The sequence below is a fragment of the Colletotrichum paranaense genome (assembly GCF_030867605.1).
Source record: "Colletotrichum paranaense strain IMI 384185 chromosome Unknown Scaffold_10.1, whole genome shotgun sequence".
NCBI classification, from domain to species: domain Eukaryota; kingdom Fungi; phylum Ascomycota; class Sordariomycetes; order Glomerellales; family Glomerellaceae; genus Colletotrichum; species Colletotrichum paranaense.
In genome coordinates, this window is record NW_026848968.1 from 572704 (window position 1) to 598536 (window position 25833).

Below are 25833 nucleotides of genomic sequence, written 5' to 3' on the forward strand. Positions count from 1 at the left end.
AAACCAGTTCACGGGACTTGTTTCTCAGCCAAGGAGGAAGCGAGATACCTAAGAAGAAGAGAATGGCATATTCGTAAGTATATCAAGACGACAGGAGACAAGGTACCTAGAGAGCTTCATTCTCGAACTCGCCAACCGATACGCTGGGATTCAGCGCTTGCATAAGGCTCACGAGAAAAAGCTGACATAATCGAACCACTTTAGACGCCGAATCGTGCAGACCCGCATGGCTGATTTCGGCTGCCTTTCATTGGCCAGCACCCGGTTAATTGAAATGCCCCACGACGCGACTCAACGCGTCTCCCGGCGCCAGAATCCGTAGCAACATTTCCAACTTTCGTCTGCCCTCAACACCAAGCCCACGGAAGACTTTCCCATATCCACATGCTCACATAACGCCAACATGTTGCGACACGACTTCAACCGGATCGACCCCAAGAGGCGTAATGTCGTCGACCATCGCAAGAAGCAGTTTGCTTCCCCTGCCTACAAGGAACTCGAATACCCCCACAGACTCAACTTTTACGCCGACGCGCCGACGGCCGACATTACTCTCGAACAATTCGAACAATGGGCCATTGACCGGCTAAGGGGTGCGTCTACCAGTATTATCTCTGTCTCTCGCCGCCACTAACAACATTCTCAATCAGTTCTTGCCGAGTTGGAGGCCTGCGCGTTCCGCAACAAGTCCCCCCAAGAAGTCGCGAACCACATGAAGCCGCTCCTCGACAAGTACCTCCCGCTCGAGTCCAACACCTCGCACTCGCCAAAGCTCTTCGCCCAGCGTCAAAAAGATCACTACAGTCACTTCATTCTCCGCTTAGCCTTTGCCCGAACTGAGGACCTCCGCCGTCGCTTTACTCGCGTGGAGACGATGCTTTTCCGCTTGCGATTCAACAGCGACGACATGAGCGAACGGGCGGCCTTTGTCGGTAGCCTGGATCTTGACTGGTGGGAAGCTGTTACGGATGATGAGAAGCGCGAGTACTCGTCCGAGCTGGCGGCCATGTCGCGCGGCTGGGGCAAGACGGCTTCGACGGAAGACGATACATGGTTTAAGGTTGATTGGGCCCGGGTCCCGGAATTGGTGGAGCAGCGCAAGGTGTTCTTGAAGGCAGGCAAGGCGTTTGTACCAGGGAGAGAACAGGCCAGCATGGTGAACGGAGAGTTCGTCTCGCGGTTGGAGAGACAACTAGAGGTAGGCTCACGACACGGCCACAGTGTCTGGTGAATACTGACGTTGAACAGCTTACCGCACGCGCTCTTCCCCGACTCGACGAAGACGACCGTCTGACCCCGATCCTCGACCACCTCTCCAAGAACTTCATCACACCAGACAGCTCATACAGCTCAAATACCGGCGCCCCGCCCGGCGCCGAGATCACCGCCCGTAACATTGACAACCTCTCACAACACTTCCCCGCCTGCATGTCGCACCTCCACCGCTCACTGCGCCGTGACGCTCACCTCAAGCACTTTGGCCGCCTGCAATACTCTCTTTTCCTCAAGGGCATCGGCCTGAACCTCGAAGAGTGCCTTGTCTTCTGGAGGCAGAGCTTCCGTAACATCACAGACGACACATTCAACAAGGAGTATCGTTACAACGTGCGTCACGTGTACGGCGACGTCGGCGGCGACTCGAACCGTCGCGGAGGTGGCTACAGCCCGTTCAGCTGTCAGAAGATCCTGACCGAGCACCCGCCGGGCTCGGGCGAGGCCCACGGCTGCCCCTACCGCCACTTCAACTTGGAGAACCTGACCACTCTGATGCAAGGCATGGGTGTGAGCGACCGAGCCACATTGCAGGGCGTCAAGGAGGATAAGGAGAACCAAAAGTTCCATATGGCGTGTAATCGGTACGTCTCAATGCTCCGTTTTGTTTTCTACCGTTTTTGGAGACCATTGACTAACATGCCTCCAGCGTTTTCGAGCACTTGCACAAGCAGGAACTTAAAAAGGCAAAGGACGAGGGCGTGTTCACGTCTGCACAACTTGAGACAATCGTCCATCCCAACGAGTACTTTAAGCGCAGCTACCTCCTCAAGAACCTCGACAAGGCGACAGATGTCAAGATGGAGGGGTGAGCGTAGCCTGATGCCTCACAGTAATAGTATGCCTTGTGACTCACGACAGAGTCTCCTGCGGCCAGTGGTTCGAGAGTTTTCTCTCGAGGCAGGGACTTAGCTTGAGCAAGCGTACAGCTAAGCTTTTCTGCCACAAGGCTTGTGTTGATAAGCTCGCCGACGGAACATACCTGGGGGCGGGAAGCGGCTGCCTCACTAACGAAGCGTGTGGCTTGATGAAAGAGATGGGTTCCACGGCGGTCTGGACCCTGTTGCCAGCGAAATGCTGCAGCAGAGAGTGTCGGAGTAGGAGGGCGTTGGATAACGATGGCAAATGTCTTTTCGCGAAACTACCTTATGGCGATAAATCGGCGTTTATTCTACTTTAATTTTTTTGATGAAGGATTGGGTAGGATTCGCGAACGCGCGGGCGGGAGGGAAACTTGATGTCATGGTTTAGGTTCGTTTCTTGCGGAAAGTGTAGTTCGAGGACAGCAGAAAGGAAGAGCCATCCGAAGTATTCCTTGTCTCTGAGTGAAAGGCTTGACATCTCCCACGTGTCCCGCCGTGTCTCGTTTTGAAAAGTAGACGGTGAAGCAGACGGAGGAAGAAAGCCCAAAGCTGGCCAATGTTTCCGCCTTGATCGGAACCAGAGAGACCGATGAAGGAAGCTCTCCGTCGGGAACAACCCATCGGTCTCGTTCCCGTTCTCCTTGTCAAGATCAAGCTCCCTTTCCTCCCTCCCATCTCTTGCCTTTGTCTTTTGCTCTCGGCTCGCTCGGTGACTTGACGGAAGTTTGAGGTTTCACGATCACGATCGGACTAATACTAGACTCGCGGACCATACCGTGGTGGATTTACTGGGGTTGAGAAGGGCGGAAAATGACTAAAAAACGGGACCGTTTGTGTTTGGTTTCTGCCTTTCAACTCTTTTCCGGGGGGGGCTGACAAACAAAGAAAGGTCATGGACCTTGGGGTTGGATTGTGTCAGAGAGAGACATACAGAGACTACCTAGGATTCAGGTCGACTCTGCGGAAGTTCCCCTTCTACACTACCTAAAGCATCACTCCACCAACATGCAGTGCTCTTCAGTAGGGAGCCAGGGAGAAGAAACAAGCCTTTTGCTGCGAGCTGCGAGTTTAATTGGAATAGCCTTCATGAAGCTGGGTAAGGGTAAGTCTTCAGAGAAGGGGCGTGCAAGCGTGCATGCGGGCAGACGGTCTTGTCTGTTCCTGTCCGTCCGTCTGTCTGGAAGTGGTTATCTAATGGAAGCCCCGGATGCCACGGCACTCTCGGGCATCACGAGATGCGGACTTGCTCGAGAATCCGCGGCGTCTGGTGACAGTTTTATGGTTTCTTTAGCATGTCGCCAGGCAAGATCATCACAAATCCCGAAGCAGCTGGCGCGGAGCCGGGTGCTTTTCGTTCGTGCACGCGGGAGCGCTTGCAGGTCGAATCAATCCGATGTGAACATCTCTTCTCAATTCTCTTGCAGGCTTGTCATTTGCTCGGGAGGCTTCAGGGATGTGTTTGCGATGACTCTCTATTATCCTCGATGGCTGTTTACTGGCACGAAACGTGTGATCACCCGCTTGGACTATGGTTGCCCTCTGCCTTGGATCTCCGTCTGGTCTCTCCGTATGGTATCGTGAGGCCTCCCCTGCAAGTGGGCAGAATTTGGTGGACGAGACCAGACTTACAGAGTCCGGGCTGGAGCTGGGGCGATAGGGCTACCCACGGCTTTTGCGGGAGGTGACATTCTGTCTGGAGACCATTTGATGATAATTAGACATGACTCTCAATGACATTCCGCTGCAAGTTTGGTCCTGGACTCCTGGTGCGACCACAGAATCCAACGCAGTAACGCAGCATTAAAACAGAGTTTCTGCTTTGCATGTAGACCGGTCCAGAACGCTTCCCCCGACCTCTGGCCCCTGGTCTGGCCGTAGAGCGGTCCAGACCACCTCCCTTTCTGTTCCCTCAAGGCCTCAATCCTCGTCAAACACCCTGGGCTGGCGAACCGTTACACAGGAGCAGGAGCTTGTCTGGACTGGGGGGATGAGCTTGGTTGCTGGCTTTCTGCCAGGGCTGTAAACTCGCTCCTCCAGGGTCCGGAACGCGAAAGATGCGCTCGGAAACCGGTTGCTGCTGTGTATTTTGCATGGTGAGCCAAGGGGCCCTGGGCATGGAATGAAAAGCCGGGTTTTGACGGTGTGGGAGTGAGCATGCAGGGCACGATGCTCGCTCCAACTCTGGAGAAGTTCATCCGCCCCATCTGAAGGCTGAGGCCGGAGAGATTCCAGACTCCTCACGTTCGCGATGCCGAGGGAGGGGTCTCGAATCCAAGGTCGGGCTCATCTTTTTTTTTTTTTTTTCTCTCTTGGTCGATTCTCCACCATAACCTCGGCGTGGAGATCGAGCTGAAGCGTGCATTGGCAAACCTCAGTTGAGGCCAGCCAGCTAAGGCAGACGAAGAAAAAGGAAACAGCCCGAACGCGGCTCTGCTCTCCTGATGCTCTGTGCCAACGACGACAGTTCTTTGCGGGGGTGAGTGCTGTGTGTGTGTCTGCGTTCGACCGAGATCTAGACCTGGTGGTGTATCTCTAGAAGCTATTCACAAATGTCGGGGGGCAAAACGGACGGACATGTGTTGCTTGACGGTTTTCCACTATTTCGTATGCAATAACCGATAACACGCCTATTCCCCATCGTGGATGGCATCGTGGGGTGCAGACCAAGAAACATCGTGGCCTTGGTTTTTCGTCCTTTCCCCCTCCCCTCCCCTCCTCTCCCCCTACGGAAATTTCGTACCAATCTTTTTCGGATTCCGTTTTCTTGAGGACCCTACCTTGCCTTGGACGGGGACTAGGGCGTGTGCGTTTCCACGAAAGCGCCGCGCCGCAACACAAAAAGGGCTGGACTGCACCAGAACGAGATCAGAACCAGGCACTAGCACAGAAAAACCAGGGAAAACGGAGACCCCTCCTCGAATTGGGGGAACGGTTCACTCATGCACAATGAGGTCAGTCGTTCCCTCTCAGAGTCTCACACCCCCAGCGGCCAGACCCGTCTCGACCTCTCACTCACCTCACCCACCCGCCTCCCGGACATGGGGACATGGTCCTCAGAGAGGGGCCGTAACGTACACCCTTCCGTTCGGTCTGGTCTGGGCCCCTTTTCCTTTCCTCTCACGGAACCAAAGACGTGTGCATCTTCAACTTCCGAGGTTGACGGTTGATCAGAACGCTAGGGAGGCTGTACACTATGCAATGGCAAGCTGCGTACTTTAGCCTCGGACTATGAGATGAGTGCATCTGCTCACCACAACCCGGATTTCTTCCCCAGATGGGTTGGCTTCCCACGCACCACACTGCATATGATGACCCCGGAAAGAGAAGAATCAAGGATCTAAGAAAAGCATCAGGGTCCCCTCCCTTCTAGACTTCTAACCCAACAGACAGTCTACAGACAAGACCCCTTGTTTCTCCGGGCGACGATGTAGGGGAAGATGGGGGGAGTGTGCTGCGTGACGGTAATCTGTACCATCTCGAGATAGTCGACCATCCTGTTCTGAGCAAAACTACGCGGTGAGAACATGCACACACCCCGTCCTCTTCACCCGCTCTACGAAGTCTGTATACCAGCAGTTATCCTGCGTCGTAAGACCCTTTGGACCCCGTCGACCCTTCAATAAACCCCTGAGCCCCTAAATGCTGCGAGAAGTGCACCACCCTGCCCTACCCTACCCTAGTGCATCGCGGCCTGGACTAAACAGGCGCATAGCACAAAATGTCTTGGAATAGCAACGCCCAGTGATGTCGGCTACGCGTCTGTGTGAACTGCCTATGACGCCAGACCGGGACACCGGGTGACGAAATCCCGCGTTTGTTTGGTGTGTTAGTGTCTCTCAAGTTTATTCGGTGGCCCCCCCCCTGGTCACTCTCGGATTAAAAAACGTCAGCGTGCCGGTTGGTTGGTTTGACACTTCGGAATGGTGGGAGAAGGACTGAACAAGACAGGGATATGGATTCGAGGTTGGGTGTCAGGTGTGTATAGCGGTGTAAGAGCAGAAACAGCGTTGAGAAGTTGGGAATAGTTGCATTTCGCTGGGTGAAAAGATCATCGCGCAACATTGGGGGGCACTGCTGAGGTTGTCTCACTCCATCGCCCATCACCTCTTCCATGGCGATTTTCAGCGCGGGGTTATGCCCAAGAATGACCAAAGCATCACGGCCCATTCTTAACCCTGAGCTCTTCTTGAGCAACGTCCACGGCACATACTTGCTTGGTAAGAGATGTAGTGAAAGATCGACTCGAGAAAACCGACCTCTGGCCTCTGACAAATCCGTTGCCTTGGACCCGACCGAGTGGGTTGACTTGTCCTCGGGCACAAGGCTTGCGCGGCGGCGCCTCCCTAGACACGCACTTAGTGCCTAGCCCGCGGCCAAGTTCATTGAGATCGTGACAGTCAAGAGAGACACCCGACACCGAAACGTGAAGCCATTCGCGTCGCGAGGTTACCATCTCTAGCTAACCCGTCTCACCCGTCTCATCCGTACTGGTTCAACCAGCATGTCGGGTCGCGCAGGAACTGCTTCGCAGATACCTGATACTAACTATGCGCAATTCCCAACTAAACCCTTCGGCTGTCGTCATTTGGTGGCCCACTGACGCTGTTAGCTGCGAACCAAGGGGTCTCTTTTCCATCCCTAGCATGAACCAACACGGGTGTATAGTGTTAGCATTGACGACATGATGAACGGCGTAACGGTATCCTGAGCCTCACGACTAAAGCCGTCAGAGCTGCGACGCCGAGGCCCCGGGTGGCCGAGGCTGTTCCAGATCAGCGGGATTCAGCTAACAAGAAGGGTTTCGGGGAGCCAAGTGGAGTTGGGAATGCGATGGCGAACACGACAATGCGAATGCCGAGAGAAAAGATCACGCCGCGGACTCGGCCGGTGGTTTTTCTCGTCGGCTACGGATCGGTTGCCGTGTTCGGTAAGTTAGTCATCGAGCTTTGTTGAGAGGCTTCACTACTAAGCCACAAGCCTCGGAGCCTCGGAGTTTTCTTGGCAATCGCTTCCATAGACAGATACGGATACGTGATACGTGCAACGAACCATACAACACGGGCCCCCTTTCTTGATGGTGTTCCAGAAGCGAACGATCGAGACTGATAGGATGCGGCCAGGGACAGGCCGAGGGAGCGGTAGGACCACCACTCTAAATTACCGGATGAAAGACGTCTCTTGGCAGTAAACGATGCCATCACCGTTTCTGTGCTTACGTGTGTGTGCTCTGGGCGACGCGGATGAGAACCCCGGAGCCGATCATCCCCGGTCCCACGCTATTGGCTTGCGACTAAGAGTAGACTTGACATCATTCTTGCGGCGTGCCTACGAGATGCCCCGCCGACCGCTTGTAGAGTCTAGATCTATACTGCACTAACCAGACAACTCTGCAACACCTCGTCGTACTGGTGATGGGCGTGCGTTTGTCTCCAGAGTATAATCCTGGTACACCCGGATCTGGCCAAGACGTGATTCCTCATGTTAAGGGATGGGCATTCGCAAGCGCAACTAACGAAACATGACAAGAACCCCTGAAGCGAGGTCGCAAAAAGGGAGGAATAAGGATACCAAGAAATGCACGAGCAAAGTCAAACATCAGGGCAGATTGGCAGAACCACGATTCTAGGTAGTATGCTATGCATCCCCATGAGTCGAGATTCGATCATCTACAACATGATGACCTGCCCTTTCTCCACTCCCACTATCCATTTTTCTGTTATCATCATCCGGCACGGCAACGACTTCCCCGTGAACGATGGCCGTTCCCGCCGCCGGTGGGATCAATGATTTGACGGGGGAGACTACAAGCTACCGTATCCGATGCCATGTGCCGGCACGGGCAACCGCAACGGACACGGGGGGAAGAGAGGAACGGCCAAGCGGTGCCGTGATCTTGACTCGTGCGAGATTGCGAGACGGTGGGTGAGCGACATTCTGACACTGACAGTGCCGTGGTCCGTGGAGAAATACCTTGAAGAATTGCGTGGACAGGTGGGAACCGTCAACCGCAATGTGACAGGTTGTCCAATCTTTCCGTACGATTTTTAATTGCGGCAAGTGGAGTTCCCCGGTATGGTTCCGAATAGCATCATCATCCGCGAAGCCAAGACAAGGGGAAAACATGCAGACGCACGACTTGTCTCCGCGGATTTGGACGTACTCCGTACCAGGGATCGTCTTCTCTGTCAACCTCTCAAAGTCTCTCGCTTAACGATTTTGTTGAAACAAGAACGTATCCATCAGCCCACACACGTCAAGGAGTTTGAAAGCCCGCATCTCCAATCCCCACAATCGACGAGATTGCAGTCCAACGTCTTTCTTGAACCGCGGAGAAAAGACATCTTACGATAAGGAGCATGGCCCCAACATCAGACCACCGAGCTGTCAAACGCTGCATGTGCGCGGCGCGGGTACGCTGGGGATGCTGGGGATTTTTGCTTGGATCATTCCGTCATGTCCGCTCCGTGGCAGCCGGAGCCGGTTTCTCGCGAGGAAACCTTAGCTCAGGCGCCCCTAGGAGACCACTCATGAAGCGGCTTTCGGGTTGTAAAGGACGACCCCGTGTGTGTGTGTGTGATGGTATTGATGACGATGATGTATCACATCAGACGATTGAGTCGATTCGAGCACATCGTACCAGAAATCCGGAAACGGAATGTGTGATGAGATGGAGATTGGCTTGGTATCAGTGCCCAGACAGATGCACAGCTACAGATGTGGACGGGGCAGATGCGCAGATGCAAGGCCAAGAAATTATGATAGGAGCGTTATGAACCGTTGTCTCAATCCAGATGTGCGGCCGTTATAGACAAATTACGGTTGTCAAAATGATATCGAAAACGAGGAAACCAAAATGGGTATATTCTCGTTATTGCATCTTTTTCTCATCTCGAACGGTGCAATGGGTCAATTGGGTCCGTTATTCCGCATAATAAACGGATCAAGCTGGCCTGAGCTCCGTCATTGATGCCGTTCATGATGCTTGCTACTCGTCAGGCACAAAAACGTCAAGGTGTAGGAAGGAAAGGGTGTGCCGGCAACGTCAGATGGGGGTGTGTAGATGTGCCCAGTCCGTTTTCGACGTGAGACTTGTGGAACGTACGGAGTAGACGGAGGCTGGTTGGTCAATGGCCGTCAACCTTGGGATGGCTGCCCGAGCCGAACGGTGACAGCTTGCTTCCCCTTCCTTTCACTCTGTACGGAGTAGTGTAGGATGCCAATGACGACGACGCTGAGCCGTATGAGCCGGAAGGGATCACTCCTGAGGATGTGTTGCATCTCGTCGCTAGAGATGCAGCGGTAGGCGAAAGCCACGATAACCACATCATCTGCAGACTGCAAGCCACCGTGATAGACGCGAAGCTACGGTACCTTCTGTCCGGGGGTTCCGTCCTACCCTCGTCCGCACCGTTCTTCCGGCCCCTTCTCCCTGCCGTCAATCTTCCGTCTCAAGGCCACGTCCGAAGCCACGCAACAAACACAAAGTGAACGGCGCAGCCGGCATATGCGAGACCCGGATCTACCTACCTTATGCACCGGGGGCTGCTTACCCTTGGTGGTGGTGGTTCTTTGGCAGGACTGCAGGACTCACCGGAACAGCCTCGATTCCTGTATGCAGGCCCTTGCCGGGGAAAAAGCAGTAGTTTGTTTCTTCACACAGCCTCAATGTCTCCCTGCCCGACTGTACGAATGCTCAGCACGAGGAGCCCTGCGTGTCTTGGATTTCTCCGTTCAACTCAAAAGAGAACAGGGTGGTGAGCAGGGGAGGGTCTTACTGGCCTCACTTTTGACCTGCAAAAGAACCCAATTGTCTCGCAAGAAGGGAACACCTAACCCAACAAACTCGTAGTCGGCCTGGAATCAAAGAGGGACCCTGGACTTATGGAGAAGGGGCATCACCGTCCTCAGCAATTTGCATTTCCAGTGACACCAGATAACCACAAACAAGCTCTTTACCGGGTGTCTACCCTCTCGTATGCAATTGAACCTTCAATTCAAGTTCATAGCTCGTTGCTCCGTAAAAGAATGACCAGGTATGTAGAACAGGGCTGGCAGGAGAGGCTATCGGTATCTCAGCTGCTCAGCACCCCCGACTCAGCTGGTATGGTTATCAAACCAATTCTTTTCCCCACATGATCCGAACACGCCCGTATCCAGTGCATTTTTATGATGATCATTTCCCTCCTCTGCCAGATTTTGAACGTTATCTTGCGGAAATCTCACCCCCAAGGGGCCCCAAATATTGATCAGGGGTTCTTCTTCTGTCGCACAGCTTGGCACATATTTGCACTTAACCTCCAAGGCGAGAAAAAAGATGATGGGGCGCGCAGGAAGGAAACATGAGAAGTGAGGCTCCGGCAAGTCGGAACGAATCTCAATCTGCACGCCTTGACGAAGAGTTCCAAGGAAACCCCATATGGTGGCCCCCTCCTCCTCGGAATGGCCCCAAAATTAGCAACACCAGATGCAAGCAATCATGTAATATCCATACGAAGCTCCTCACATATCACCAACAATCCGTTCTACGGAGTACTTCGCTTGCTCTCGCTGCAGCACAGGCCAGGACCCCGAATAAATCTCGTAAGCTGGGGTCCTGCGGCCTGCCAGACTTTCGCTCCCTTAGTGTCGATCATTTGTGCCCATCTATCTCAAACCAGGACAGAATCCCCGTCTCCAGAATTTAGAGCCGAGTCAAGAAACTCTAGTCTATTACCACACTCTTTCAATGTGGGTGATGGTCGCATTCTATCTTGGTTGTATCATGCTGCCGCGCAAGTACGACTCGCCGAACCGTGCTTTTTTTGAGCTCTCTCTCTCTCATTTCCAGATGCTACTCAACCCCACCATTCTCTCTGTCAGCCCCAATTCCATCGACACCTTACAGATTGTGAAGCCCTCAATCCGTATGAACGGAACTACGGATAATAAGTTGTAACAGTCCCTTGCCCGCCTTGTCTCCAGCCTCCCCCGCCAAAGAAGGAGCCCTATCTGCCAAATAAATAACGCTGGCGGCTGATCGAGGCGAACGGGAGGAGACTTGGGATATGGTGATGTTCGCCATACGAAACGTACCCCCATCTTCTCGATCGACGGAATCCTGTCCTGTCTGCCAACTTCCAAGTTCTTAGTCTCAGAACTACGAGGCCTCCCTTTTTGCAAAGCTGCCCTCTTGTCGTCCGTTTGCAGACAATTTGTCTGCCGTACCAAGTAGCAACCATCACCATGCTCCCACTTCGCGCGCAACCCTACTCCATGTCGAGCTGAGAAGAATCGTCCTACGGTCTACCAGTCCCAGAGCTGGAGACAACCTTATGAGACGGGGTGATAATCACACCTTACGGAGCTGACCGTCCTGCCATGACCATCATACATGGAGGCGATGGTAGGGGCGTCACCCTTCTTTCCCCACGAAAGCTGCAACCAAGACCCCTTCTTCGGTACTATAGCCGCATACACGTCGTTATCATAAGAGGCTCCCCTTTATCATAGCCGGCGCCTGTTAATGGGGGGGGGGGGGCCAGGCGGTTGAGACGAGCGAGAGATACCGCGCTCGCGCGGCTCAAGGGGAGCCATGGGAGGGGCAGCCATGGCTCTGACGCCGGAATTTGGCGAGACGAGCGTGGACGATCTACGAATGCCACAGTACGACACCGTGGTCAACCCTCAAGTCTGAGCTTCCGTGGACATGGACTATCAAACGCCCAGCTTCTCATTCCTTCGTGAACTTGTCCTCGTCGGAGTAGTCGCAGCCCCAATCCATGCCTCCATGTCGACATCCGCAGTTCATCCACCCTTTGACACTCTTCCCAGCTCCATCCCAGCTGCAGCGTCCCGCATGCGACCCAAAAGAAGAGAGAAAGGCCAACCTGCGCGGCAGATCTTCTCGTGTCATGTCACCCCAAGAGCTATGATTATCGCTGCTGTTGCTGCGCTCTTCCTGACCTTGCCCATGTCAACCTTCCTCCTTCGCGCCAGCGCCAGCGCGGTTTCTGATACATTTTACATGCTAAGCGAAGGCCCCTACCTCGATGTCACGGACATGCGCGAGGCCATTCAAGAGGAGGGGGGCTGAGAGGTTGTGATCTGCGTCTGCGCTATGCGTGCGCAGGATGCGAGCGCGGCTCCACGGTTCGATTGCATGACTGGTTGCGCACTACTCTATTCGTCCATATTGCAGAAAAAGTCGGTGATTGATGGCTTTGGTGGTTGTTTACCTGGCCTGCCATCCGGTCTCACGCAGATGGTCTTTGCATTTTTTCTTTCACAGCCACAGTCAACTCTACTGTCCCCATGCATACATGTACGTCATGTACGTTAAGTTTAGAGGTGGTGGTAAGCAACATCAACGCCCCAAAGCAGAATAAACCGTTCACTGTAACGGGATACCCTCCTGCACCTTAGCACACCATCTCCCCCAAAGGCCATCCTCTTCCCAAAAGAGTTTTCGCAAGGTTACCGATTCGTTGATAATCAGGGACCGAACGCTTCTAGAGTCGTCAAACTTCCTGTTTTCCGTGCAGATGTTGCAGATCGCTTCCCCCTCCAGCATTGGATTCATGAAATGTAAAGATTGCACACACGCCAAACGCGAACCGGACGGTAGGGACCGGAGGCGGGCTGCACTTCGCCTCTCATCCCCCACACCCCAGATGCGAGATGCGGGCAATATTTAGAAACACATACGCTACGAGAAGGACTGGAATGCGGGCCTTGGGGCCTTGAGTGAAGTCGCTGTAACGTAACGTGACAGCGAGCTGAAATCATTGTATTGGTATCGAACAGCATAATGACACAATTGCATCATCAATAGTATGTAGTTACGCTATCTGAGCAAGACACGCAATAAGACTCATTTTCGTAAAGTGATGCTCCATTGACCTTTACGAAATGAACTGTTGAGACTGGTGGCCGCGGGACGTTGATGGTCCGCGGAAGCGAGAGACAGGAAATCCAAGACTTGGCCAAGAGAGCGAAAGACACGGATTTGTCCGGAGACCAACGAAACATTTCGTCTCAGCTTTTTTCTGTGTGTCTCTGTTTGTGTGTCCCCTCCGCAGCTCTACCTCTTTCTCCCTCCGTCGCGGGCCAACAACCTCTCCTAGATCCGGACTCGACTCCGATCGCAGACACTTGACACAACAGCAGGCAGTCCGCTCTTCGAGCCCGCTGTTCATCAGGCGCGTGTTTCAGAGGAGGGCGAGGGAGAGAGGTACGGACTACGGCCGACAGGCTTCACCCTGATGCTAATATTTTTTTTCGCACTTTTCTTGACCTTTTTGTTTTCTTTGGGTGGTTCGCCCGTGGAACCGACGGGATGCTGTGGGAAATGTACGGATACTTTACGCTTTTTTTTTTCTGCATCGTTCGCCAAGCTTTGGTCTTTATCTAGTATACTTTTTACGCATGGACTGATTCCAAAAAAGTCCGTCCCACGGGATACGGAATGTCTGGTCTGAAAATGGCCGTATCGGCCGGCCGGCCGGCGGGCGAATGGGCGGGCGGTTCGATCTTTTACCGCTAGGCGCTTGAAGCCCTTTTCGTAGACACAAGTTCGTCCATGGTCCAACACGGGGCGGACGAGGTTTTGCCAAGATTGCGAGGTTTATCGCGAGAGAGATTAGCAGACTATCTTATGGAGTACTCCGTATCCCGTACATCGATTTCGTCGAGGCCCCATCAACAACAAATTCCCGGAACTTTTCCGATTTTCTGTTGTTTGCTTCGGGCATAATCGAGCCAAGGGTCCCAATGCATTGACACCAAAGCTTGGCAGGGTTGTGGTGGCTTGGGAATGAGATCTTGAGCCTATCTGGCCCAGAGATACCATCACGGTAATGATGAGGAAATGATTCTTCACAATTTAAAAAGAGGCCACAGTGTTTGCGAATTGCTTCATTTGATTATTCTTGATGTTTCATAACATTTCTGTAAAAGAGTCTGGTATCCGCCTGCTAAAAATGCTAAATCCCCGTTTTTTCTTTTCGCCAAATGATGCCCCAAGGGTATTGTAGTAGTATCCTGTACACTTTCCTCCTCGTATCTTTTTCCCATGGTAAAAACAGTTCCGCTAATGATGCTATTCCAATTCCGCGCTCATCCAAATCCCCAAAAAGAGCCCACTCGCCCTAGCCCCGCAAGGACAGACTGCAGCATCGAAAAAAGAAGTGAAGAAAAAAAAAAATTGGTAGCAAACAGAAATATTGACTTTCCCCATGCGCGACGACGTCAGAGGCGCCCACCAAGCAGGGACGGAGTCGACTGCGGAGAAGGGAATGGTCGTGATTGGGCGGGATTGAGAAAAGCGCGCCATCTCGGTAGTGCAGATTTCGTGGTCACCAAAGGGCAGACAGAGGCGTGCCCCTCACGAGGACCCCTATGATTCTCCAATGACGTCCGCATCGTCGACTCGTGTTCCACTCCCTCTGTGAAATGGACTGGTTTGTGTGTGTTTTCCCCCAAACTTCGCAAAGCGCGCTAAAGTTGGTGGTGCATCTGCAGTCGCGAACAGCAGCGCCAACCGACTATTTTCCAGGGTTTCGGGGTGGAACCATCATCATGCACGATGATGTCTTTTCCCCTTTGATGGAGGAGTTGAGAGAGGGGAGACCCTGAAGTGAAAAAAGTCGCTACAGCAAGCGCCGGCAATTGAACCAGCGGAGCGAAGCCAAAGGTTCAAGAGAAAAAATTAAGCCGTGGCTTCTTCTTCCCTTTCGGACCCGCATTCTCCTCGTATCCGAGACGGAAGAGAAAGGGACCTTTTTCGCTCTCAGGCTACGAGAAAGAGAAGAAAAGCTGAAGCCGAGGCAGGCGCAGCGGCCTGTGCGTTGGAGGTGGGTGGGAGACCGCAAACAGCGCACAAGAAAGGTACATGAAACTGTTGCCTGTTCGCCCAGCGTTGCCGAGTCTCTTTTTTTCTTGCGCGTTGCAAGTGAGAGAATGTGGGGTGACCCATGCGCCAATAGCCGGTTGCGGAAGTGCCAAGGCCCCAGTGTCAGCCAATCCCGCGCCCCGAAGGGTGGGAAAATGGGGACACGGGGCATCGTGCAGCCAATGGGAGAGGCCGCGCTGTGAGATGACTAACCCTGAGACCTTTTGCTGGTGCAGGTGCATCCCTCCGTCCATGTGGTCGGAAGAACTGTAGAAGGAAAAAAGCCAAGATGCGTGGAAGAAAGGCGTTCGATAAAATAAGTTCCTGACCGGACTCAGCCACTGGGTCGGGCGAGGAGGTATCCATAAACATCGTAGCTGTCAATTCGGGTCAGATCATGTCAGACCCGGTTGAATGATTGACAGCTGGTGAGATGTGGATACCGGAAGACCCCGTCGGCGCCGACTCGGCACGGCTGTCGACAACTGTGGAAAATGGATGTTGAACGACAAGTTGTGTGCGAGTGCATGTGCTTGTTGTGCCGTGTTGACATCTTTCTGACGTTGCGTAGCATTGGATAATGCTGCTGTAGCAATGTGCCGTCGTTCATGTCCATTGGAGGGCTTGTGTGGGTTGTTTCAACCTCGACGGGGTGACCATGTGACTGAGTCGAGGCCAGGTCGAGAGAAGAATCCAAAGGAGAATGGACCCACTTTGTCGAAGTGCACAGTGCATACATTTCGATGCTCTCTTCTCAGTCCGTGAGAATAGAATTGAAGATGAAGAGAAGAAGAAAAAAATGTCCATCAGACCGCGGAGTTGATTGGTAACTCAGACGCGGTCTGGGGAATCGCCGACCTGTAGTGCTGATCCTTGGTGAAGGAATGAGGTCTCCCTCTCAGGGAGACATAGTCAGTCAGACATGACTGTGTCCGTCGGGTCCCTGGACAACCGAGTAAGATTCCAAGTCGTAACCGAGCCGAGCTATGGGCTCTCGCTGTGGTGCCTGGCGTAGAGTTGTCCTTCGCATGGTGGTGTATCTCAGTCATGTTGAGGAGGTTGGCCATCGTCGGCTGTTGTTGGAGTAGTGTCCATGGGAGTTGCAGACTAGGTTTTGCTGCAGTTGGTTGGAATAGAGAAGATGGTGGCGGTCCGTCGTATACTGATCCGTCACCCCCGTTACGTCCCGACCTATGGGCCACTCATTTGTAGCCGACCATCTTGGCGCAGCGTTCGCAGTAGTAGAGGTTGTGAGCGATGCGGACCATTCCCGTTGAGCTGGAGTCGTCGGTGGAGGTAGCCTCAACGGACCTCGCGCAGCGCAGGCAGCGAAGGACCTCGACGGAGGCCACGGGCCTGGAGATGGAGTCCATGCTGTGTCTGTAGGATGAGGATGCTGAGGAGAGGTCGGAGTCGGAGGATGAGGAGGAGCTGTAGTGGATCTGGGAGGGGCGCGAGCTCGTCGAAGGCATGGTGGTGGTTGTTGGTGTTATTGTTCTATGGTATTGTAGTAGTTATCCCTGTTGGTGGTGATGTTGGTGGTAGTGCTGCTGTTGGTTTGCCTTTGGTATAGTATTCCAAGTCGTTGTATGTTGGAAGTTGGAGTTGTATTGCAAGTGCAAGAGTTGGTAGGGAGAGTGAGGTCTCGAGATGTGGGCGTGGGAAGGCTTGATGATATATAATGAAGAGTAACTGTGGGAGGACGAGCAGTGTGGTGTCCAAGGGGGGGTGTGGGCGGCAGGGGTGAGGGGTTAAGAAAAGAAATAAGGAGGATAAAAGTGAACACCAGGGTGTAATCTGTGAGTCTGGCAGGGGGGTGGGTGTGTGTGAAGGCCCCCGGGAGGAGAGGGGTGTGCGAGTGTGTGTGCTTGTGAGTGAGTGTGTGTGTGGGATCGACGAGAGAACGGATGGTGATGGCAGGCTCAGCGTAATAATGCAAGCTTGCTTGGAAATGTGCAAGGCGCGACGGCCTATGGAACTGTCGGCAAGAAGGGAGACGGCCAACGGTCACTCACTCACACTCCGTTGTCCGACAGAGCCGGGCTTGTGCAGTTTGTGCTAGGAGCAGTGAGTGGTGGGTGATGCCGCCCAGCACGACAAGAAGTCAGAAGGGCAAGGGGGAACTGGTGGTCGTTCGAGGAGAGAGAAGGGGCGTGTGAAGCCAAGCCCCAGCCAAGCCGAGGGAGAGAGACTGTGAGAGATTGTGAGAGAGAGGAGAGCGAGGAAGAACGGAGAACGGAGAGAGAGTGAGAGAGAGGGCGTGACGGTGTTCTGCTGGGTGGATGCGAGATGGTGTGGGTGGACCGTCAAAGTGACGGTTCGGTGACTGGCGAGACGGTCGATGCCGATTTGGAGACGACGTGGTGATTACGGATGGGCGTAAGTCCCGTAAAGGGCCTGCGTCAGTAAGACTAGGGTTTGGGGTTAGTTCCATTCGTAACGGATACGGACGATGCATATGCACTATATGCGACAAACGGTGATAACGGAACGGATGGATAGTCTTACGGAAATATTCGTTCCAACGGGGCGCCGTCCGTCCCACGGAGGAGGGGCGTGTGCAGCTGAACGGCAAACGCAAACGCAAACTGTAGTCCTGGACTGGGGGTTGTCGTTCGATTGGGCAGATATCGGGAGAGCGTTGGCTGCAATATCTGAGTCGTAATACCTAGCTTCCCGTCTTTCTTCCTTTGGGCAGTGCTGAGGCCGAAATGCGTGGTTTGTAACTCGACAAGCCCTAGGGTACGGAGTAGTGTGACTCTCTTTTTTTTCTGTCTTTCTGTTTGAGGCCTGCCTGGATGAGATGTATTGGTGAATTGAGGCCTGCTCGCTCGCTTCGCACGGCGTAAGCGCCGGTAACTTGAACCCTCGGGGATTTTTATTTTTTCGCTAGGCGGTGTTGATTCAATGTGGGTTTTCGATGACTTGTCAAATTGAACCCTTTCTTGTTGATCAGGTAACAATACGACAACACGTCGGTGACCGGGCGGTATGACTCTTCCAGGCCGGTGGATAGAGTTTCAATGCAAATGAACAACGAACCAGTCGAAGGTAAAAAATTGTCTGCTCAAAGACTTTTTTGTGTCAAAGGAAGAAGCGAAAGTGTTTGTTTACCGGTGAAGGCAAACATTCAAGGGGTTGCGTCTTCCTTCGCGGCACGGAGGTTGATGGGGAACGTCGGCACTTTTAACACATCTCGCATGGGTTGAATCGGAAAGATGGAGCTCTGAAATTCAGGGTCCAAACCAAAGGAGAATTAAAAACAGAAGGAAAAGTGATTGATCAGACTTCTAGACCTCACTCCTGCTCCATCGTTTCCCGAATGCGCCCTCCCTGGATGTAACTATTTTCCCATGTTGCGTTGCGCATATCTGGGTCCCGCGTTGGCATGTTTGTGCTTGATCGAAAGGACGACGAATGTCCTACCATCGTCGATGCTATCACCCGGGGGTCCCTAAGTTCTAACAGCCTCCCCCCTCTTTCCAAGCCTCCCGGGCGATACCAGGCAGGGCAGGTCATCAGTCCGAGACGCTGGTCAAGAGGTGGCTTTGATTGCGCATCTCGATTACAGGACGGGTTGTGGAGGGTGTGGCGGAGAAGCGACATCAAACGGCGGGGGAAGCTATGAACCCGTAGCGCCGAGTGTCAGTACGGATAGAGCAACATGGTGTGGATTTGTGCGTGTGTGTATGTGTGTCCGTTCATCCTTAGGTTCTCGCCAAAAGGCTGATCCTGACTGTTTGATGGGTGGTCATGAACTTGAAGCCAGCTGTATTACGTGGAAATGTCGGCGTCTCATGGGGCGGCCGCGCGGAGCCCGTGGATTGTGCGTGATAGGGTGGGCGGTACACACTTTCGCATTCACACTCTCACTCTTACACACACCCATTGACGGACTTGGCTTGAATCACGGGAGGTGGAGGTTGTCAACGGTGGGTAAGAAGGAATAGGAGTCTACTGTGTATGTTGGAGATTTGGCAAAAGTAGCGCAAGGTTTCATGTTTCGAGATGCCGTCCGTCCCCAGCCCAATGGAGATTCTCTCAATGTTCCTGAAGGGGGCGTCTTGATCAAAATCTCCGAGCCACCGATGAATACCACCCATCATCAGGCCACCTCAACGCTCAATCGCCGTTTTCGATACATCTTCAGCTGTGCTGTCCCAGCTGAATATCAGGGGACCTAACGATCAAAAGAGCCAAGTCCCAACGACGGGGGCCACCCCAGATCGACAAAACGGAGCCCCGAACCGTGGAGCACTGGAGCGGCGTTGGAACACTACCGTCTCGTTCCTTCTGGGGCCTTCAACAATCCTTTGATTTTAGAGAATAATCCGCATTTTCGTTTGGCTCAGACTCGCAGAGGCAGCCCGCAAGTCCCTCTCCACGGTTTTGGATTGATAATTCGCTCGTGGCAGCCGTCGTGCTAGATGCTAATGTTGCATGATCCTCACGGGAAGCCGTTGTAAATCTCCCTCTCCCTTGCGTATGTAATTTACGCCATCACTGCCGTTTTCCAACTAAGTGGGGACTAAGGCACCTCTCAAGGCTCCTCCATCTCTCTCAACGACGCGCCATGGCGCACAGTTTGATGCGTTGCCTTTGCGCCTCGTTCTCTTTGGCTTGGGCTTGGCCCTGGGTGATAAGATAGACATGGCATGCTTATTCTGCTGAGAGCGAGCGAGCCCGTCGAAAGCGAAGAGGGCAAAAAAGGGCATCCACTTGGCGGGAACGTCCTCAAACTTACATAGAGGGGCCTTAGGGCGGACGGAGGGCCCGAACCATGCGATTTCCGCGTAAGGAATTGCATGTTGTCGCAAACAAAAGCCCACCGAGAGAGCGCCATTTAGTACCTATTCTCTTTTTTTGCTCCAAAGGGTCCTCAAGGCGGCCCTTGCGGCCCCTTCTGACTCTTAGCTGGTGATTAATATTGCCTGGGTCTATCCCTTCCCGGAGCATGGGGTTTTCTCTACGGACCCAGGGTGCGGTGCTGTGTTTTGCTGCGGTCCAAAGGTTAGTTAGAGATGCTGTTGCTGCCTCTCTGTTTCCCTCGCATGTGCACTTCCCATCCTCTACTTTACGGCTTCGGATTCATGCTCGACTCCTCCATCCTTGTCAGCCTACAAAGTACTATACTTGCTTACCTCGTGCGCCCCCCGTGCCCCCCTCTTCCCGAGGGCTGTGTATGTCAAAAGGTGTCAGCCTGAAGTTCGGGGTCCAAGTTGCCCGTTCGAATCCATATCCCGGCGTCCCGGAGGGGGGGGGGGGCGCAAGACCACTCGGCGACCAGCCCCAACGCTCAACGGCATCAACGGCACCAACGGGGACGGCACCACAACGGAGCCAACGGCCACCCCTAATTGGCGTGTCTGCGTCCCGTTTTTGGTCGGCGGGATCCGGGGTCGGGAGGAATTTGTTTGGCGTATACAGCCTCTTTACGTGAGAATTGGGCCCTTCCCGGCGGAGGTATGGGCGAACAATGCATATCACGGGACAACGCGACAACCCAAATATAGTCAGTATAGAGAATTTTTCAGAGATATTGAAGAGTATGCGTATGATTCTGTGTTGTGTGAAACGTGATGGGCTGATTGGTTGTTCCACTCAAATTTGCTTTTGCTTGGGGGGAGAGCTATTTTCTGTCCATTTTGTTTGTTTCTGTTACTATTCCTAACCTTTGAGTATCACAGGTAAAGCTCGTGCTATTGAAACTGCAATACTTTGCTGGAAGGTTGAAGATTTGTTTATTTGGAGAATACGAGTCAAAGAGAAACACTCTTTTCTTTCTTTCTCGATGAATGTGGAAAAAACTTAACCGCCGCTGCGGGTGCAGGACAAAGGCTGTCGTTGTACGCAATCAATCCCCATCATGCAATCCCATCATGGGCAAGAAAGCAACGCGGCGGCGGTTTTCTTTTTTTTTTTTTTTTTTTTTTTTTTTTTTTTTTTTGCGACGGGGGAGCCTTACGAGCGTACGGCGCGGGCATTGATGGGATTCCGCCGAGATGATTTCCGCAGCGTTCGGGGAGATGTTTGACCAATAAGCCCGCTCGCGCACACACGAACTCAAAGTAAGGGGGAGACACTGGGCAACTCTATTTTGCTGGCCAAGAAAAGCCCGCAAAAGGATGTCGCGGTGTCAAGAGTCTGGACCTTCTCTTGAGACTTCTGTTGACCAGGCAGAGCGGGCTCACGGAGGCAGTGAGACGGAGGGTGATAGACTCTCAGTTTCTGGCTCTCTCCATCCGCAGTGTCACTTGACTTGGTTAGAGGATGAGCCCTGTCCTGTCCTTTTTGACATTGTCACACGATCACGGGCTTTTGCAATTTGCCCTTTGCGCGCAAAAAGTGTATGTGTGCGTGGCTCCTACCTTTCTTCAGACTTCCCGCCATGGCATTTTCAATTTCCAATCCATCCCCCTTCTCCTGTCAAAGCTTCGCAGTTCCCGTTAGACGCCAAAGTCTATTTACCCCTCTGTAGAGTCACAGAAGCTCTTAGCAATTCCTCCTTCCTTGGTAACCTTCCTCTCCGTTTCTCAGACCACTTTTACCTTTCTGTGACCAAAATTTATTAATCTTGGCTCTCCAAGACTTACCATCTCTGTGTACACGACTAGACAGCCGCATCCAGATACACACCACGCAACCTTGAGACGGCAGCTGCCTCCTCCAAGACCTTTGCCAGCCATATGGTACCGTCAGTCGATGATTGGTCAATGCCATCCACTATCTTGGCTCCCTCCTTTGCCTCCTCTTTCCCCTTATCTTCACACCTCTATCCGTTTTGCGTTAAGCCGAGGTGGCGTGTGTGATCCGTAGCGTATGGATGAATGCCGTTTACCCCGTTCGAGAGAGCCTCTCCCCGCTCTCATCTCCTGTCTATGCAGATAACAGCAACAAGAGACGGAGAGGTCCCCCCTCCTAGCTCCAAATCCCCACGGTCCACAACCGACGAGACGGCAGCACCGACATAACCACATGGGCGTTAGTTACTGAGAGACAAAATTGTGCCTGAAAGGGGCTAGACTCGATGACACGCGCAAACTCTCGATCCCTTGGGCTGCGCGCCAAGACACATACCCTGTCGATCTCCCAGCCTTTTTTTCGATCCGTAGCCCAAGGGTCCCCGTTTTCTTCAGCTTGGGTCTCACGGTCTGGTCTGGTCTTGGAGGACCTTTTTGCAGTGGGGAACCCAAGACGGTTCGGTATCACCGTAATTGCTCTGAGCCCATTTTCCATCCGCCAGCACGCACGCCGTCCCAACTCCCAGCTCTACCAGGGCGGGCCCTTTTCCTTTTGGCTACTGTCACTGCTTCTGTCAAGACCACAAGACTTGGTTTAACTTCTGTAGGGCAGACGCTAGTTGAAGGTGTAGGGCGTTGAACGTGGAGGGCACTTAAGTAGGCACTCGTATGCGAGTAAAGGGTATCTCGCGTCTTCGCTTCTTCACTTTTTGATAGGAGCTAAGACTTCCCAAGCCCCAAGACACGCAGTGCTTGCCGGAAGCCATTTCCCTCCAGCTCGGCGTCCAGCATCGTCAGAGCAGGGTACTTGGCGCTTTCCTTTGCACAATTATGCACTATGCGCGCGACACCGTTGCTAGGGAATGTGTCCACAATGCCTACAGTAAACATCGAGAGTTCATCCTCATCGGCCGTCTTGCATGGGCATCGTCCGTCGGAAGGGAATACGGTGCGACGCTGCCGAGATAATACCCCATCCCTCCGAGCGTTGTCCCGCTGCTCAACCTAAGCGAACCCCCTCTTCTGTACGGAGACGAGAAGGGGTGATGGATGGATGGAGAAGGATGAAGAGGAGGTTGGCGTATCGTAGTTCGAAACCCATCGTCTCACTGAATGCTAAATCGTTGCAAAACAGCCAAAATGCCATGCAAGACCACGCAAGCCTCGCGTGTGCCAAACCCCATGCCATGCCATGTAACTGCCTCAACTCTCACACAATCCCGCACCACTCCAGAGACGGGCACCACGCAAAAGCCCGCATATCCTAACCAATGGAGCGCCCGTGGCTGTGGCTGCAGCAGCCCGCGTGCCCGCACCGCTCGCCCAGGGCGAAAGAGAGAGCGCCTCTTGGAGTTGCGCGTACGTTACTCACGTCCGAGGCTGGGTTCGCTTGGCTGCCTGCCCTGAATCTTGTCCTTTTGGTGCCTGTCACTGTTGTCAGACCGCGTCTCGAACGTGAAGAATGATATGATAAGAGCGTATGCACTGGAACGGGGAACAGGCTGCAGAATCGGCGGCGCGCGCAAAGGGCAAAAAGGCAATCACGGAAATGGCTGATTCGTCAACGGTTCCCGCTAAATGCCAACAACCGAGACCCTTCGAAATAGTTCAGTCATTCACACACCGGCAGGCAAAAGCCACAATACGGTTTCCCTGTGTGCCTGTCTGTCAGCGAGTTTGCTGTTGATGACTACCCATCTATCCGTAGATGGGTGTCAGAAAACATCACGCCCCCAGGAGAACGGCCACTGCATTAGGAATGACTGACAACTCAAAACCCCATTCCGCATTCTGTTCGCCATCTCTGCCGTGGTTTAATCCACATGAATGCATCGGAAGATTGCAGAGGTTATCTCCTGATTACTCTCCCAATTCGCGGGGCCCCCATCTCGCGTCCGGGTCCCCAGCGAGTGCGAAATGCCGTCTTCACATCCTATCCGTATCTCCGCTCACGCGGAGAGGGTTTCGCTGGGCTGCGCGGCACCGAAAGAGACTCGAGCTTCGGCTTCCCTCTCTCGTTCGCATCCAAACTCTGGGCGTATCTTCGGGTCCGCCGGCTATTAAGTGCATAACCCCGCGTGGCTCCAAGTCAGCCTTTTTTCTTCACTACATCCGTCTCAAAGATATCGATTCCTCAAGCTCACACACGCCCCACCTCTTTGGGGAAAGGCTTGGGCCCTTTTTTGGTGTCGTCTCATGCCTAGCTCAATTTGAAGTTCAACCCTATCAATCCGGCGCCCAATCATCAAAGAAGATCGAGACGGTGTTCGGGAAGCAGTTGCGCTAAACCTCGGAGTCCTCAATTATCAAGTAAGACCCTTGCTTAGGAATCTCTCGAATAATCAAGTAATCGACTTCCCGTGGAGAATGCGAACGACTGGTGGTTCGGCTTCTGGGCTGCATGGCATATCTTTCTCTCGTCTAAGCGGCCACGGGGTGCCAAGGTCCCTTGCCGTAGCACCATCACGCTACTGCGTAGCCATCGTGGTGCGTTCGTAGCGAGAGACGCATGTGGGTTGAAGGACTCATATTGCCCATCGGGTGCTACGGCAGGTATCGACTTTTCCCCATGCCATCGTGATCAGACGAAAAAAATCCCATCGTGCATTCGTGCTTTGCCAGCGAGGACCCCCTTCTCCCACGGCTCAAGCAAATGAGCATGCATTGTTCAAACTGACCCCTTTCTGCCACAGCGTAGCTGAAGAGACCCTGTACTGACCTTTCACTCTTTTTCAGTGGGCTTGTGGGTTGTGATTTTGGCGCTTGCTCGGTCTTTTGGACGAGTCTGGCATCGTAAACCCTCAAAACTGCCGGGTTGGTGTTTCGTACACCCTCTCGCTTGTCACGAGGCCGCTATGCAGCTCAAACGCATCGTCGATGTGTGAGAATTCATCGGCGATGTAGGGCAAAGGGAAATAAGAGCGGACACAAGCAAACTCGGTTGCTCGGTTCTCAAAACACCAACGAATCTACTCGCCACGCCCATCGCCACCTCGGACGCGTATCCTCCATAGGGAACAATTCCATCAGGTCCCATAAGGGGAATTCACCCAATGGCACAAAGCTGATCGACATTGTGTGTTCAAGCCTTACCCGTCTGTCATCCCCGATTCTTTGGCCTGCCCCTCCTCCACTATTGTTCCCATCGGCAAGGTAAGCCTCAGTGTGGAGATTGGTCTTCCAATTGTTCTGCCTTGTGGTCACAGCTCTTGCGCCTCGAGGCAAAGGCCTTCCTCATACTGCAAGTGATCGTCCATTACATCTGCGGGAACGGATGATCCGCAGATGACTACTAACATTGAATTACAGCAGCCTGTCGCGAATATCAATAGTAGCGGCACGCACAGAAGCATCGCATCGGCACATCGAGCAGCACGACCAGCGCATCGACAGGCAACGATCGATCCAAAGCGCACCAGCAACCAATGATTCGCATAGACGGTCGCAAATGCAATAGTCTCAGCTCAGGACTCTACTCTTTCTGCCTCGCTTACGTTGCAAAAACAGCTTGCAGGGTACCACAGGGACAAGGCCAGAGTCCGTCCCGCTCCATGTCCAACATTTACTGATGTTGACCTTTCTGAGCTTGATAGAGATCACCTGCCCTTTAAGAGTCATTGTCCGACGATTTCGCAAAGCTAAGTCGCCTACCAAAGAGAGACACGTCAAATCCCGTCACCCAGGCTTGTGCAGAGTTGTACGAACGTTTGGTCAGGGACTCTAGTCTCGATACAAGCGTCTTGCTGCCGCTCGACGGGAATGCGGGTGTGGCATGCGCAAAATCTCTTGCCAACAGCACAACCTTCCCCGCGACATGGCATCGGGCAGTTGTTAGTTTGATCGGCTCCCACCCGTTGCCCATCGACAAGACCGCATCCAGAGCGTAAGCAAGACCGTGACTGACGGCCTAAAGGTACGTTTTAGCTTCTTCAATGGCGTCTGAAACTTTCTTCATTCTTTCTTTCCGTCCTGTTCCCCGCGGTGCGCCGGTCCTGATGCTAGAGAGGGGGAGCAAGTCCTCCGGCCCTCCGCGGTTTTTCAACCACATGATTCCGCATCGGTCATCGAAACGAAACTCGATCGAAACGCT

At 53.3% G+C, this 25833-nt stretch overlaps 7 protein-coding genes across 7 annotated transcripts; 6 read left to right on the forward strand and 1 right to left on the reverse strand.

Annotated features, from left to right (window-relative positions):
• Positions 1-403: 403 nt before the first annotated feature.
• Positions 404-2084, forward strand: CPAR01_11872 (eukaryotic and archaeal DNA primase; the record flags this gene model as incomplete). The annotated part of the gene is made up of 4 exons (XM_060496130.1): positions 404-593; positions 651-1198; positions 1249-1856; positions 1922-2084. 4 exons carry the CDS (start codon positions 404-406, stop codon positions 2082-2084), a joined length of 1509 nt encoding a protein of 502 aa, XP_060344915.1.
• Positions 2085-11706: 9622 nt separating this feature from the next.
• On the forward strand, positions 11707-12207 carry CPAR01_11873 (uncharacterized protein; the record flags this gene model as incomplete). The annotated part of the gene is made up of 2 exons (XM_060496131.1): positions 11707-11777; positions 11841-12207. The coding sequence occupies 2 exons, from the start codon at positions 11707-11709 to the stop codon at positions 12205-12207; spliced, it is 438 nt and encodes a 145-aa protein (XP_060344916.1).
• An 849-nt stretch (positions 12208-13056) lies between these two features.
• On the forward strand, positions 13057-13269 carry CPAR01_11874 (uncharacterized protein; the record flags this gene model as incomplete). Its single annotated transcript, XM_060496132.1, has 1 exon — positions 13057-13269. One exon carries the CDS (start codon positions 13057-13059, stop codon positions 13267-13269), a length of 213 nt encoding a protein of 70 aa, XP_060344917.1.
• A 915-nt stretch (positions 13270-14184) lies between these two features.
• On the forward strand, positions 14185-14514 carry CPAR01_11875 (uncharacterized protein; the record flags this gene model as incomplete). The annotated part of the gene is made up of 1 exon (XM_060496133.1): positions 14185-14514. The coding sequence occupies one exon, from the start codon at positions 14185-14187 to the stop codon at positions 14512-14514; it is 330 nt and encodes a 109-aa protein (XP_060344918.1).
• A 1691-nt stretch (positions 14515-16205) lies between these two features.
• On the reverse strand, positions 16206-16475 carry CPAR01_11876 (uncharacterized protein; the record flags this gene model as incomplete). The annotated part of the gene is made up of 1 exon (XM_060496134.1): positions 16206-16475. One exon carries the CDS (start codon positions 16473-16475, stop codon positions 16206-16208), a length of 270 nt encoding a protein of 89 aa, XP_060344919.1.
• A 3550-nt stretch (positions 16476-20025) lies between these two features.
• CPAR01_11877 (uncharacterized protein) lies at positions 20026-20583 on the forward strand (the record flags this gene model as incomplete). Its single annotated transcript, XM_060496135.1, has 1 exon — positions 20026-20583. A coding segment is annotated over one exon (558 nt), but the record flags the coding sequence as incomplete, so codon positions are not given.
• An 808-nt stretch (positions 20584-21391) lies between these two features.
• CPAR01_11878 (uncharacterized protein) lies at positions 21392-21481 on the forward strand (the record flags this gene model as incomplete). Its single annotated transcript, XM_060496136.1, has 1 exon — positions 21392-21481. The coding sequence occupies one exon, from the start codon at positions 21392-21394 to the stop codon at positions 21479-21481; it is 90 nt and encodes a 29-aa protein (XP_060344921.1).
• Between the last annotated feature and the right edge of the window lie 4352 nt (positions 21482-25833).